Consider the following 16161-nt stretch of genomic DNA (forward strand, 5'->3'; position numbering starts at 1 on the left):
TTGCAAAAGGCCCAGAAATCCTAAAGCCTCCTCCAAGGACAGAATTGGGTATTCACTATTTTGTAGCCCCCAGTGAAGTCATGGGTCTAGGCAAGTTTACCCATGGCTGCTGAAGCAACCAGATGGAAACTTGATGGGGAACCTTTTAAGGAGAGATCAGGCTGACAATACCCAAATCCACTGGTCCATTTTCCCCCAAGAGCAGAACAGCTGGACAACATGTACCTCCTCATGTAATGCAATAAGAAGCACAGGGAAGATTCTTGCCCCACCAAAAAAAAATTTACACATACACAAATACCCTGAATCTAATCAAGTCTCTAATCAAACCACCAGTTTTCAGAAAATAAAGAGGATACATTAAATACCACCAATCTGCCAAACCTAGAATGTGGGAAATTCTACAAGACGAACCACCCAAGTTTTTCAACAAATAAATGATGTGGAGAAGAAAAAAATATGTATGTGTGCGGTGGGGTAGAGCAAGGAAGAGGTATGGAACAAAAGAGGCTTATGTTTCAAACAAACCAACTGTAAAAAGGCACTTTTGAGGAAATCATCAGGGACTAGATAGTAGATATTAGAGTAGTTGTTATTTGTACTGGGTATAATAATGATATTTGTTAGAGATATACTCTGAGGTATGTGCAGGTTAAATGACAAAATGCCTATGACTTCCTTTCACATATTCTCCCAAAAATTAAATAAATATATAAACCAACAACAAATGGGAGTAAAGAATAAATAAAACAAGATCATTACTGAAGCTGGCTGGCGACTATAAAAGGCGTGACACATGACAGGGTTGCCCTGCCCAGCCTGAGAAATTCCAGCCCCGTCAGCAAGTCAGAGCATCTGAGCTCAACGTGGGCAAAACTGGACTGTTTGCACCATTCACCTAGGAACTTGCTTACAATACAGCTTTCCAGGCCCTACCCTAGACCTCCTAAACCAGAACTTCTGGGAGTAGGGTCCTGGGAATGTGCATTGCAATAGGCACCCCTCGTGATCTTGATGTATACTAAAGCACAAGAAGCACGGGAATAGAGAGGCTTGCCATAATTATCACGGGACCCAAACCCACAGGGCACCCAGGACTAGCCTATTATCCATGGGAGGGGTAAGGATCCTGTCCAGAGACTGAAGGAGCCAGAAGACTGAAGACCAATTCTCTAGATGGAAAGAAAGCTTATCCTTGGAGGTCCCTTGTCACTTGGTTATTTTCAGATGCCCTTGCAGACCCCTGAGGGTGACTACCAAAAGCCTACTGGGCTTGGATACGAGCACTCTGGAGAAGCAACCTGCATGTCTGAGAGCACCACTCAGGCTTGGGTCCCTCCCCTCAAGGACCACTCCCATAGGTTTATACCTTCCACCTTGGATTTTTCATCCGCCCATTTCCCAGGCTCCTGGCCTCCTCTTGCCACATCCCAGGCCCACACCAAAAGCCCATGCCCCACCCATTTGGAAACCATTCACGGCCCCCACGCTTTCCCAGCATGATTCTACTCTCCACCTAGTGAAATATACCCCAAAGCAGGTGTCCTGACCTCGTCACTCTGGGGCAGCCCCAGGGATAGGAAAATTCAGCCTTCTTTTAAGACCAAGTAATGGGTCCAAAAGTCACTTTCTCCTCATCCTCTACCCTTCTCCAGACCCCACCCCAACCCTCCCAGGACCCTCACTGTCCCCTCAGGTTACCTTCTCCCCCTTCCTCTCCCTCCTGTAAGGGCTGAACTCTTACAGGCTATCACCAGAGGTCAGAGCTCTTCTGGCATTTTCTTCTCTGAGTATTCATCAAGGGAGGCCGTGTACATGAGCTTTGTCTGCTTGAAGTGGGACTTTGGGTCTGGGGACCAGTTGTGCTTCCACCCTTAGTCTCCCTTATCTCTTCCCTCCATCATGGCGTCTCCAGCTTACCCGTCCTCTGGTCCTATTCTTTCGCTTGGGAATATCCTCTTCTAAATCTTCTTCTTCATTTCCTTCTTCTACATTTTCATCATTTTCCAAAACCCTCTGAAAAGACAAGAAAATAAACAAAACAGTTGAGAAATAAAATGCAAAGGAGAAAGCCATCCGGGGGTGATTTGGGGGGGGGGGTCTGTTTTGTTGTTATGTTTTAACAAAACAAGACGCTGCCATTGCTTGGGAAGCAGGGCCTCCGAGATGCTGCCCAGAGTCTGAGCTCTTGGCGGTAACAACTCTCTCAAACCCTTGGGCCCCTTCCAGCCCAATCCTCCCAGAACACTGACTTTTTTCAACTATTTTTACCCAAGAAACATTTTCTAAAAAGAGAATACTCTGGTAGAGGCGCTTCTCTATGTGGACCCAAGATGTTTTTCAAAACTTAACTTTTTTAATGTAATTTTCCTTCCTAAATATGAAAATATGTTCCTTCTTTCTCTGCCATTCTGGAACCCTGCCCTGTTTGATGAAAACAAGTAACTTCCTGTTCATCTGACCAGAATTTGACATTAATGTGTTGTTCTTAATCGTCCATTGTTTTTTTTTTTTAAGAAAAATGGGTTTTCATTAAAGCACATTACTTGTAACGAAAGCTTAAAGATCATGAATTTAATTATCACTCTCCAATAGCCCTGTGAGTCACATAGCAGCAGAGAATCCAATTCCCATTTTACAGGTGAATAAACTGAGGCTAAAAGCAGTTTTGATTGCCCAAGGTCGTACAGTGAATCCAAGACCAAAGTCAAGTCAGGTTCATCAGCCCAGAGTTTTCTGTTCATTTCTCAGCCCTATGCCTGAAGATTGAGGTATATTATGTAGACCCTTCCTGTAGAGACATGAACACTTCATTCCCTTTGGGAGTGGGGAGGACAGGTAAGATGTGTACTTCTAGATTTTGGGGAGAAATGAAAGATTGTGACAGAGGACCCAGCTCCCCAAAGTGAAAGGGGGATGGAGCTCACTGGACTCCATGTCTGGGGCCCTAGGAGCTTCTTTATGGACTCACTGTGTGACTTTGGGAGAGTCATCATGTCTTCGTGCCTCGGTTTCCCCAATTACAAAATAGGAATTCATTTATTCATTCAATCAACAAACATGTGTCTAGTGCTGACTACATGGCTGTACTACATGCTAGACAAGCCACAGAATGACTACAGTCAGGCCTGGCCCTAAAAAGATTCCACAGTACAGTGAAGGGAAAACAGATTTAAATAAAAACCACAACCATATAGTTACTACTGACATAAATGCAGTGATGGGCAGGTGCAAGCTGCTAGGAGAGGCTGTTAGAGGGAATTTTACCTAATCTGAGGGTCAGGAGAGGCTTACCTGAGGAAGTGACCTAAGAGAGCTGAGATGTAAAGGATGAGCAAAGACTAGCCTGGGGAATGGGGATGGAGGGCACGGTGGGAGGGAAAGTATTCTGGGCAGAGGGAACATCATGAGCAAACTCCCTGAGGGAGGAAGAGGAATTTGGCTTGTCCACGTTGCAGAAAGAGGCAAGTGTGACTAGAGCTCAGTGACTCAGAGAGAGACTCGTATGAGATGAAGCTAGACAAAAGGCAGGCACCATATTATACACGATAACAGCATCCATCCACGCTTGTGATGGCGTGACAATCACACAAGCTATGAAAAGGCTTACAAGCAGCACACACTGCACTGACATGTGGTCTCACCATCACTGTTCAGGTAGCCTCCTGGACAACACCTCTGGCCTGTCTTCCAAGCAGGAAGCCCAGGAGTGAGTTTCCTGGTACCTTCTCCCACTGCCTTCATGTTGGAGTTCTCTCCCAACCACAGGGGTTCACATAAGGTCTACATAATACACCTCAATTTACTAGATCAAAACAGATCTAGTAAATTCTCCAGCTTCTCTACTGGGCTTACTTGGGAAGCCATCAGCTGACAGCACATGGGGGTTCTCAAGGCCAACCACAGCCATCCAACAGAGAAGCAGCTCTGTCTGCTAGACACGACCTGTGGCCCATAGCTAGAAAACATCGGCCCAGGTCCCAAGCAAGCCTCCTAGGCTCTCTGCATCTTGGCTCCCTGAACCATTAGTGGGAACACAAGCGAAAGTCAAGTAAGACAATGACAAGTCAAATGCTCTGCAGACTTTGGTGAAAAGATGCAGTGTAAATATCAGGTGTTGTTGTTATGACTGTTGTTGCTGTTCAAACAGCTGTCCTGCCAACTTCCGGGTCTTGAAGTCATTTAATCATGGCGAGTTCCGAGTGCCTCATACTTAAAGGTCATTGCCTCCGGCATCTTGTACAATATGACTCCACTCTCATTTTTTATTATGAAGGGATTTATGACCTGCAATATGGACTCAGGGTTGGAAGATAAAACACTGGTTGAAGGCTGCTGAGTTAGTCTCCAGGAGTGCCGCCTGGCCTCGATGTCCGGAAGTAAAATGACTTCTCCCTCCCTCTTCCCATTGGTCTCTCTGTGTCTTGAGAACCCCTATCCTGTGCCCCAGGCTTCAGATGTGACAGCAGCCACCCCAGTGTGTTTGCATTTCCTGCAATGTGGCCCCGACACCCAGAAGCCTCTCTGCATAACTAGGGAGGAGCCAGGAGTCCCTAACAAACAAAGCTCGCATTCAGGGCTCAGGAAGCAGAGGGGGCGTCCTGTGCAGAGGAGTCGAGGGCCGGGATCCAACTTAGATGCAGCTGATCCCCCACTAACATACTTGCATTCTCTGTCCAAGGACATTATCTGGAAAATAAACACATTTTAAAATAACTTTTCTCCCTGTTACTCTAAACAGTCTTTACGGTGATGATAACAATGGTTTGTGGTTGTGTTTAAAAAAGAAGAAGGAATGCCTTTTAAAGACTCCATTATCTCTGGCCTGGAACACTGCAAAGCCTCCTAACTGATTTCCCTCCCCCCACCGGCCCCGTGTCCAGTCTCCTTTCCAGGCAGTAGCCAGAGGGATCTTGAAGAAACACATATTCGCTCCCCTGGTTAAAATGGCTTCCTTTTTCACTCCCATGAAATCATGTCCTGAGAAGCCAGAGTGGTTTGACCCTGCCGGCCCCTCCTACTCCATTCTAGGCCCTTCCCCCCACCGGCACGGTCCTCTAAGCCACACAGGCCTTCTGTCGAAATTTTTTTTCCCGCTTTTCTTTTTATTTCTTGACCTACAATATTACATCAGTTTCAGGTGAACAACATCATGATCTGACATTCTCTGGCAACCACCAATCCGTTCTCTGTATCTATAAGTCTGGTTCGGTTTTGTCTGTTCTGTTTTTTAGATTCCACATATAAGGGAAATCGTGTGGTATGTGTCTTTCTCTGATTTATTTCACTTAGCATAATGTCCTCAAGGTCCATCCGTGTTGTCACAAATGGTAAGATTTCATTCTTTTTCAGAGCGGAGTAGTATTCCATTGCGTATATATACCACATCTTCTTTATCCATTCAGTTGGCCATCTCTATGTCTTCTTTGGCAAAATATCTGTTCAGGTCCTCTGACCATTTTGTAATTGAATTGTTTGGGGGTTTTGTTGTTGTTGTTGTTATTGAGTTCTATGAGTTCTGCATCTTCTGTCTGTTCTTTCAAAACTACAAGCTCAGACCCATCTCGAGGCCTTCACACACACCGTTCCTCTACCCAGAAAGCTCCTCCCCACAGCCTCACTTCACTTGCTCCTTCCCATCCCTTAGGACTGAGGTTAAATCTCTTATCTCCCATAGGACACTACCTAGAATCTGTCCCTCCTCTCATATTGAATCTTCAGACTCTGTTCTTTTCATGGTCATTTATCCTGAAACGCAATTATTGCCTTTGTTTATGTGTTTTCTGTCTATAGATCATACTAGAATATAAAGGTGAACAGATGGGACTGGTCTCTCTTGGCTTCTCTGTCTCCCCAGAACCTAGCACAGTGCCTGCTTAGAGGAGGCACTCGATAAACTTTGGTGGAATGAATGAATTAAAAAAATGGAACAAGTACAGTCTATACACTACATATGTGCCTTATTTTACTAACCAAAGCCAATAATGTGTAAACTCATTTGGCTCATGGTCCTGGTTTTGGCTTCCAGCACAGTAGATGGCAGCCCACCTCTGCACATATCAGACATTCCATTTACGTAGGAGATGTTAGTGATGATGATAATTCCACAGTGATGACCCATATACTGGCCCAAGGCTGCCTGAGAAGAACCCGAACCAGCTTGAAAGGGTGAGACTACCTATCGCTAGAGCATCAGGGCTTCTGGGCAATGGCTCTGTCCCTTCCACTGATTCTGTGAAATTAACGCTAACTGCACAATACAGATGTGACAGACCTTAACTTCAAAGACCTGAAAGTCCAAAATCTGGGAGAAAGAGGGGAATACATGAATAGGGAAAAAAACAAACAAGAAAGGACTAGGCACCCTAAATGTCAGTGACAAGAAGAGATCCCTCTGGCTGTGGGGCGATCAAGAAAGGCTTCATGAGGTAGGTGGTATTGGGGCTGAGCCTAACTGATGGGTGGAATTTGTACACATAGAGTAGAAGAAAAAATTCACCACATAAAGGATACAGCATGACCACAGGCACAGAGGGAAGAAGACTGAAGAAGAGAGGAGCTCAGGAGTGAGGGGAAATAAGCCTGAAAACTAGGTTAGGAGCAGAGAGAGGAGCCCCAAGAAGATCAGACGCATCATTTTGGATTGACCTAGTAGGAAACAAGTGTTTCAGCTAAGTTTTTTAAACAAGGGCTTGGCACAAGCTGAGCTTTCTTTCGGCATGAAAGATCAGCTAGCAAAGTAGGACATGTTAGAGAGGGGAAGGACGGGGGATGGGGTGACTCCCAGGAATCTGTTCACTTGCACATCCGTTCAAGAGATTATTTATTGTGTACCTACTACGTGCTAGGCACCGTTTGCATGCTCCAGATATATTAGTGAACAAGACAGACAAAGAATCCCACCCTTGAGTTTACATTCTATTGGAAGAAAACAGAAAATAAACAATACATAACAAATCAGCAAATTACAAAGTATGTTAGATAGCGATCAAAGCTATGGGAAGAAAAAAAGAAGAAGCAAAAGAAAGCAGAGTAAGGGAATCGGGGGCGCTGGGGGGCAGGGAGGACACAGGATGTGGTAGCACACACAGTGATTGGGGTAAACTTCATAGAGAAGAGACAGGAGCACAAAGTGAAGAAGGGGAGGGTGAGGGCCCAGCTGAGGTCTGGGGAGAGGACTCTGCAGGCAGAGGAAATGGGCCGAGCAAAAACCCCGAGGCAAGAGAGTGCCTGGTGTGTTCTAGAAGGAGCAAAAAGACACCAGTGTGCCTGCAGCAGAGTGAGCAAGGAAAAGGCGAAGCAACCTAGTCGGAGAGGTAAGGGGCCTTGACTTTTTATTCTGGGACAACAGGAGCCTGTGCAAGTTTGCAGGCCCAGTAACAACAGGATCCAACTTAGGTATTAAAGGGTTCCCCCTCAGCCACTAGCAAGGGCGTCACTTAGAAAGCAATTGCCTGCAGGGGCAATTGCAGGGGCACTCGGTCGGTTGAGCGTCCAACTTGGGTTCAGGTCATGATCTCACGGGTCATGAGTTCAAGCCCCGCATCGGGCTCTGTGCTGACAGCTCAGAGCCTGGAGCCTGCTTCAGATTCTGTGTCTCCCTCTCTCTCTCTCTCTCTCTGCTCCTCCCTGCTCACGCTCAAAAATAAATAAACATTAAAAACATATTTTTTTAATAGAAAATAATTGGAGCCCTTCAGACCAGAGATGACAGCAGCCGGAACCAGGGCAGTAGCAGAGGGACCTGTTAAGAAGAGTCTGTGCTCTGGATTTGGGTTGTGGGCACAGCTCACAGGATTCCCAATGAACTGACCGTTGGGTGTGACAGACGACTCCAGGGGGCATTAGATGCATGGAGGTTACAGCTATTAAGGATTTTTACTAGGGCTGTAACTCTCAGGAGGAGAGGAGGCAGCCAATAGAGCCACGTTGTGACATGGAGAAGACCTGACCATTCATCTGAACACGGGATGGCAGAGAAGGAGGCCAATTCACTGCTTCGTTCTACATCTTTATGGAGATTCGACTGCCGGGCACGTGCAAGTCCCCAAGGGGACGACGGTGAACACAACAGCATGGTCCCTGACTCAGTGGAACGCCCTGACTTGCTGGTACTTAGGAAGCAAACCAAAACTTTAACTGTTATTGCTTTAATTATAACTTCAATGAATTAATATGCAAATACTAAACATTAAATTAGATATACAATTAATAAACATGTAATATGATATATAATATGTGTCACATAAAATATAAAGTATACTAAAATATACATTTAATATAAATGTAATTTGATTTTAACAATTGAATTATATTTAATTATTAATGCTATTGTTTAATATTTATATTAATTAATATTACTACAATATTCTGTGCCAACCGTTGTATTCAAGGCCAGAGATTCAAGGCAGATAAATGAGAAATGGTGAGAGTGCACCATTAAAATCTTGAGTAGGAAGAGCCCCATAGGGCTGGGAACAGAGGGTGCTAAACAAACAGGGAGGGACAGGACCCACCAGCCCTGCCTGAAGGGTGACTCCTACACTGGCCTTGAAGGAGGAGAGGGTGCTGTGGACTAGAGCTGAGTACAGGGTGTGAGCAAGTGGCAGCGGAGGGCAAGGGCTCACTCAGGACAAGCTGGTGTAGACGACCCCCGAGGTTTCAAGACTGAACTATGGACTGTTTGCTCCCCAGGGGCAAGGACTCCCTCTATCTGGTTCACCATCGTGTCCCCAGGACCCAGCACGGCGCCTGGCACACAGCAAGCAAAAAATATATTTTGAGTAGACACGAAGGGAGAGGAATAATGACTTCTTCTGGGGGATGGGGGGACAGGTTAAATTAGAAAAGAATTTGCGAGTCTCCCAGCAGCAATGCCATGGGGCAGTTTGGGAGGAGGACCCCCAGCCAGTGCCAGAGTTCTGGAAGCACAATGGTGACGCTCTGGACACACTCCCCACAGCGGGCACGGAAATACCTGTATTTCCTGAATGCTTTCCTCCTCTCTGGCATCCACCTTCTTCTCCACACCCTCACCACGGAGCAAGGCTTCCAGTGTGGTGCTTTCTGAGGTGAAGCCATCCTTTTTCAGGGGCAGCTCCACTTCTGAAAAGTAAGGACAGAGAAGCAGGGTCAGGTCATTAGAAGCAGGAGGGACAGGAGGGACAGCGGGTGGCCCTGAGGGCACGCAGGAACCAGAAGCCTTGGGTAGGGCTAGAGACAGCCTGCGCTCTCTCCTCTGGGTGGAACAGGAACACCGGAGTTGGGTCCGGCTTTTTCATCTCCTGTTCACAGTCCCAGAGACAGATTCCAACCCTGCCGATACCCGCACAGACAGCAGAGGCAGCACAGAAATGGTTCCAGATGGACAGTGACTACGGGCAAGGTGCATCTAGAGAGTGAGGGTAACAATGCCCAGTACCCCACAGGGCTGTTTTGTGGGATATAAATATGTTGCTTTACCTTGAAGTGCTTTGAAAACTCTACAGCAATACACCAACATTAGCCTCGAGTCTTACCGTTCTCTCCCTCTACCCCAAGTCTTGTCTGGCAACTCCATGACCTCCCCTCAGCCACCCTGCCTGCCCAGCTCCAGGTTGCTCCATGAGAAGCTACTCTGGGACGCCTGGGTGGCTCAGTCAGTTGAGCATCTGACTCTTGATTTGGGCTCAGGTCATGATCCCAGGGTCACGGGATTGAGCCCTGAGTCAGGCTCCACACTGACTTAGTGTAGAACCTGCTTAAGATTCTTCCTCTCTCTCTCTCTCTCTCTCTCCCTCCCTCTGCTTCTCTCCCCCACATGTGCTCTCTCTAAAATAAAATTTTAAAATATTTTTTTTTAATTTTAAAAAAGAAGCTGTTTCAACCTCAGAGAGGCTGTTCTCATCAAGGGATACAAAGACCACTAAAGCCAAGGGAAGAGAAGAGGGAGCACAGATACCTAACAGACCCCAGATCGATAGATGGGGGCCGCAGTGCCTGCACACCAGGGCACTTTTTCTGAAGACGTCACAGTTTGATTGGCTACCTAGGGCTTGAGGTCATAGGGCCCGCTGAGCAGTGGCGGCCAGAGTCAGCCCTACGTGTGGAAGAGACCAAGAGAAAGAAGCTGAATTCCTTTCTCAAGATGTCCCCCAAACTCTTAACCCAAAGGAAGATTTTTGGTTTTCTTTTTGTTAAATTAAAAACCGAAACCTCAGGTATAGGTGATCATATTTTGATTTGCTACAAAACATTCATCCAATCTCCTCTAATTCTGTACCTCATACCCCCATGGCAATTAGAGGCTTGGCTCCTATCCTGTTATCAGGTAAGATGAATACAGGAATATGAGGGATGGGTGCCCGAGAAAATAGTCAGGGGGAACAAATGGCCTAGGTGTAGGGGGAATTGAGAGTTTAATGTAGGAACTATTGACAGAGGTGTGGGCAGGAGCACGGGAACAACATGGAAGGGTGAAGTATCCCAGTGGGGAGCCATTACCGCTGCTATTCATGGAGGGACAGAGGGAGAGCCTTTGCAAGAATCTCGACAGATCTGTGACTCGCAGCCTCAGTGAGCTCATGGGCGAAAGAACCAAGTCCAACCTCTCTCTTTCATCCTTGTCTTCCTCCTCTGCCCTCCCATTGGCCAACCTCAACTAGACGCCAGAAGGCAAGGGAGCCTCAGTGATGCGGCATACCAAGGTCAGTTTCCCAGGATAAAGGAGGCTAAAGGTCAGTGCCCCAGGATGAAGAGTGGATCGGGGGGAGAAAATGGAAATAACAGCACAATCAAGTCCTCCTCTGCTGGGCTTTATTCTGACTCAGAGGGAACTCTACCCACCCCCTTCCATCTCCTCAGAACCAGATGTAGGCTGACCAGTCCACAAGAAAGAGGCGCTACGGTATCCCAGCAAAACTGAAGAAACCAACCCCCCGGGAGAAAATGGTGGGAAGGAGAAACAGCGTCTAGAGTTCCTGGAGAGATAAGATCTTTGGGGTTTTTCTTACCAAAAAAAAGGCAAGGAAAGGGTCCACCTCCATCAAGAAGTACTACCACCAAATCAACCACCTCTGAAAGTCATCCATATCCCTATTCATTCAACAAATATTTACAAAGAACCACGGTGTTACCACTAGGCCCGCGGGAGGTGTACCAAATGCAGACGGCCCTGGCTTTTGGGTGGTTCACAATCTAAGGAGACACTAAACACAGCATGCAAAATAAATATGCAATTACAAAGTGTCATAAGTGCAATAGGGGGAAACAACAGAGGGAAATGTGAAGGAAGAACACTGTGGGGGGGGGGTTTACTTTCGATCGGGGGTCAGGGAAGGCCTACGTGAGGAAGTTATGTTAAAGCTGAACGTCAGAGAAACAGTCCACTGTCTGCTTTAATGAGTTCAGGGCGTGCAACTCCAGAGCCTACTCTTCCTCCCAAGTCAAAAAAAGGCTTCCAAACGTCTGATACAAAACAATGAAAGCATGTTGCCCCATGTCCTGTCCTCAGTGAAAAGAGAACAGCTGGTTACCATCCTTCGAATTTATCATAATCATATATATATATTTGAAGTTCCTATTTTAGTATCCCCCTTAGCCTCCTCAGCACCAAACAAATCCTATTTCCAGAATTGCACAGCATTTTAGAGCTGGAAAAAAGCCTTACAGATCATCTGCTTTAATCATCTCATTTTATAAACAAGTGACCTGAGGCTCAGAGAAGTTAAGTAACTTCACAGAAAGCCACACAGCAGAATACGAATGCAGCCGAATGATCCTTCCTAGAGGCCACGGAGATCATGAAGAGAGCCCCACTTTATGTATCCTATTTAGCATTCTGCAGGCCCAGGATGAGCCTCAGTGGGCGTTGACATGTTTGTGTACATGCAGAGTGCTTGGTGCATAGTAAACATTCAAACTGTGGCAGCTGTTATTGCTATGTATTGTTTAACCCCCACCCCCACCCAAGAGGTGAGCACAGTTACTATCCCATTTCACAGATGAGGACGCTGAAGCTTAGGGAGGTATAGAACCTGTTTAGTGTCACATAGTTATTAAGGGGCAAAGCCCAGCCTGGACCCCAATCTGCCTCCAGAATCCATTCACATACTCTCTAGCTTGTACAGACGTCACCCTGTCTCTCTTTGGTTCTTCCTCGAAGAGCCCTTTTCCAAACCTTTGTGCATTTCCACTACATCTCTAAACTCTCTCCATAGTTTTCATATTTCGAAACAAAAGGCAGATCGTTGCTGAAGCTGAGGGCAGGTCTGTGTCATGATTCTGGGCTCTGCTCTATATGAACATTTCCATGTGGTATTCACCCCTTCTGCAACAATACTGACCCCACATGGAACTTTCCATCCATTGTGAACTTCCTTCTCTTCCTCCTTCTCCTTCTCCCTCTTCCTCCCCTGCTAAATACTCCTCCATCCTATTTTTCCATAATTCAGTCTACTCTCTTGGTCCTCTGGTCATTTACCAGATGGGCATGGTAAAAGAACCAAGAGCAAAAACAGAACCAAATTGAGAACAGTGAAATGGGCTCCCTAAATGCAAAGAGCCAGAAGGGACTTCCAATAGCCTTTAGCAGCCAATCCCTCGGGAGGAAAGCGTAGCACAGAAATATAAAGAGCCCTTCCCAGGGTCACGGAGAAACCTAGTGGCATCCTCCTTGCCTAATTACCAAATATTTGATTGGCACACAGAAGTTCTGCATTCAGATGCCCCTGTCGTCAAGCTCCCACCCTGCCTTGTATTAGCTGAGGGACCACAGGCTAATGACTCAGACCTCCGAATCTCTGTTTCCTTATGTGTTAAATAAGGATGATCACAGTACTTCATAGGGTTGGTGTGAAAATTAAACAAGGTAATACACTGCCTAAGGAAACTCTGAAAGAGCCACAAAAAAACCCAGCGTGGAAACAGAGTGGAAAATGAGGTTTATCAATTCTTGTTTTGATTTTGGTTTTTCTATTCAAAACTTATCATTCCAAATTCGATCGTATATGTAAAGAACGTGGGATGGTCCAAGGGCCCTGTAAATGCTCCAAGTAACTATTATCAAAGTTAGAATAATCCTGATTTTAATGTCCAACGGAAACAAAATGCGAGCTACTTACAAAATTTTAGGCTTTCCAGCAGCCACATTTTAGAAAGCAAAGAGCAACAGGTGCAGCTGATTTCAATATATTTTCTCTAACCCACTACATCCAAAACATTATCATTTCAGTGTGTAACAAATATAAAAAAAAATAATTCAATCTTCCGCATTCTTTGATTTGCGTTGAGTCTTCAAAGTCTGGTGTTAATTTTATACTTAACAGCACATCTCAATTCAGATTAGCCATATTTCAAGGGTTTCGTAGCTACGTGTGGTTAGTGGCTACCATATTCGTGCAGGTTGATAGTTTATAGTATTAAAAGGAACATGGGCTATGATTTTGTTTCCCAAAAACATGGAAGGACATTAAGTATGGCTCTTAATGCGGCCTTCTTCATACCCAGCTGAGCACCATTCCAGGCCAGCGTTCTAGCTGACCACTGGCAAACCCCGGTTTCAAAGCACTCTGGGTAAGGCTTGCAAGGTCAGAATGACAGGCCAACCAGTGCCCTCCCAACAAACTGGCAGAGGGTACATTCCCTGGCTCCTGACCACAGGAGGTCCCAGAGTGAAGGGAAAAACAAGGTAACAGGTCCAAGCTCTTGCACAACGTACATCCTAGACATGCTCCCTATTGAGCCCTCAGGGATTTCATTGATTGTTTTATTCTAATACACTCCATCTAGAGATAGGACTTAGTAATTCTTTATTAGCATACTCATTTTGACCCTCGCACAAATTTGGGGATCACATAACCTGACGAGAGCCATCACACATGTAACACGTAAAGAAAACGGTCCAAAACCCACACATAATTCATCTTTAAATTAGCCTGATTTTATACACAAGGATATAAACCCACGGATCGTTACTCTCTCCAGAGCGGCAGCAGCTGTCACCCAAGCCAGCCGCCTCCCTGGGCCCCCGTAAGCAGCGCTGCCTCCACTTCTAATTGGGAACAGAGATACTCCTTGGGTGACTTCCAGCACGATCCATCACACCAGAGACAGCTTCTGTGCAAACCGAAGCAAATCGGTTTCCAAATAAGAAAAAAACCTCTTAGACAAACAAGGATTGAAGCACAGGAAGTCTTTAAAAGAAAAGAAAAGAAAAGAAAAGAAAAGAAAAGAAAAGAAAAGAAAAGAAAAGAAAAGAAAAGAAAAGAAAAGAAAAAGAAAGAAAGAAAGAAAGAAAGAAAGAAGAAAGAAAGAAGAAAGAAAGAAAGAAAAATGCACAAATAAAAGCAAAAAAAAAACAAAAAACAAAAAACATTGCCAGAGAAGTGGCTTCTATCCAGGGCTGTGGACAGGGCAGCCATCCTCTCGGGTGGAAATCAAAGCCACAGGCTTTTGACACAGGTGCCCCAAGCCTGCCACCCAACACACTGAGAGCAAAGCTTCCACTGGGTTGTTGGAGCCACTGAGCTCATTAACAGGATGCGGGCGAGATGAACCCGAAAGTGCAACATGGGAGCACAGTGAGTAATTAAATCCCAGGCCATTTAAAAATGCAAACGCCTGGATGTCACAGGCTCACAGAGTCTCTGACTCCTCATGCATTTTTTGGCTCAGGGTGGAGGACTGGGAACCTGCAAGTCATATATGGATTATAATAAAATATGCCATATAAAAAACAGATTAAGACAGTTCTTCTTTGGGGAAATACACAAAGAGAGGAGCTGTCTGTTAGCTGTCGAGTTTGCACGAGATACCATCTTCCGGGAGGCTGTGCTCTGCCAACAGACAGACTGCCCCAAGGGAAATAGTGGTGAAACACCCCGACAAGGCACATCCATCCGTCCATCCATCACGGGCTCTCTCTGACGCAGGGGCCTGGAGACAGAGTAATGGTGCGAAAGGGAGGGAGGAACCCCCACAAACAATGGCACACAATCCTCGGCTACATCAGGAGGGCTCAGATTTTTTTTTTTTTTACCTGCCTCTAGTTTTTCTTTAAAAATACAAATGTGCGGTTTTCTCTTCTGAGTGCTTATTATTTTAAGGAGTTAAGCCTCATCATATTTCCTTGGATTTATACATCAACTTACACCGAGAAGCAAGGAGCTTAAGAATCATTATCTCGTTCATCCCCATCAGAATCTCTGACTCATGGGGAGAAAGAATGGGGGGTGGATAGTGTTATCTCTCACCACACAGGAGAAGAGATTGGGGTGGGGGCACACCGAAGCCCTGATTTCCCGGGAATCCATTTGCTCATTCCTCAGGGGCGCCATTGTCTTGGCTGCATTTGACTCCCCGTCTTGTGATTCATAAAGCTCAAAATGGGTGAGGTTCACGTTGAGGACCCATCACCCAGGCTGCACCCTGCAGGCCCTAACTACCACCTGTTTTAGAATCCCAGGATATCCATACAACAGGAGGGCTGCTGGTCTCCCCATATGGCCTCTGTCTCCCCTCTCTGGTGTGCCTACCCACTCACCCCCAAGCCAACATGGCAAGGATGGGCCCTCGTACACACCACTCAGGGGTGAGTACCTCAGATGAGCATTTCCCCACCCCTGAGACACAGGAGAATGCCCACACTGCCAAAGGAAGCTCACCAGTGGCTGGCAGACCAGGTCAATGCCTGGTGGGGGCAGGGGGGAAGATGGTGGCAGGCACATGGAGTGCTGAGATAGTACAAGGGCATACAGACAACCAGGGAGTGCAAGAGGCTGCTCAGGAGTGAAATCTCAGCTCTAGGACCCTAAACCACGCACTGGGCTTTGATCTCCTTATCTGTAAAACTAGGGGATCAAAGCCCACTTCCCGGTGTTGCTCTGGGCCAAAGGAGACAAGGGACGCAGAGCGTCTGCCCAAGGGGCGTGATGCTAACCAATGTGAGTGCCTTCCTCTCACCTCCAGGGTGGCGGCACCTGCCGGCAAACCCCTCACTCTCTGACACTCTCAGACCATTGGAGGCGGTGTGGCAGCGTTTCCCCCAGCCTGGGCATGGGCCTAGGGAGAAAGAAGCCAAGAGGCCAAGTCCAGAGCAGTGCTGAGGACAGAGGAGGTTGAGATGAGACAGAGCTCAAAGGCGAGATGCCAGCCTTGCTTCAGTTCCAGGGCAGGCACTGTCCT

The 16161-nt window shown here is 46.4% G+C and overlaps 1 protein-coding gene across 7 annotated transcripts in view; it reads right to left on the reverse strand.

The window, feature by feature from the left end:
- The window catches only part of DPF3 (double PHD fingers 3), a 249274-nt gene that overhangs the window by 99476 nt on the left and 133637 nt on the right, over window positions 1–16161 (reverse strand). For all 7 annotated transcript variants that reach the window (XR_006218980.1, XR_006218978.1, XR_006218979.1 and 4 more), the window contains exons 4-5: window positions 8978–9105; window positions 1921–2016 (exon numbers count right to left, since the gene is read on the reverse strand). Coding sequence is in view for 4 of the 7 variants with exons in the window: in XM_042990039.1 (XP_042845973.1) it covers window positions 1921–2016; window positions 8978–9105 (224 nt within the window). In the remaining 3 variants the exon portion in view is untranslated. The remainder of the gene's footprint in view (window positions 1–1920; window positions 2017–8977; window positions 9106–16161) is intronic.

The sequence above is a fragment of the Panthera tigris genome, chromosome B3, assembly GCF_018350195.1.
Source record: "Panthera tigris isolate Pti1 chromosome B3, P.tigris_Pti1_mat1.1, whole genome shotgun sequence".
Classification (NCBI taxonomy): domain Eukaryota; kingdom Metazoa; phylum Chordata; class Mammalia; order Carnivora; family Felidae; genus Panthera; species Panthera tigris.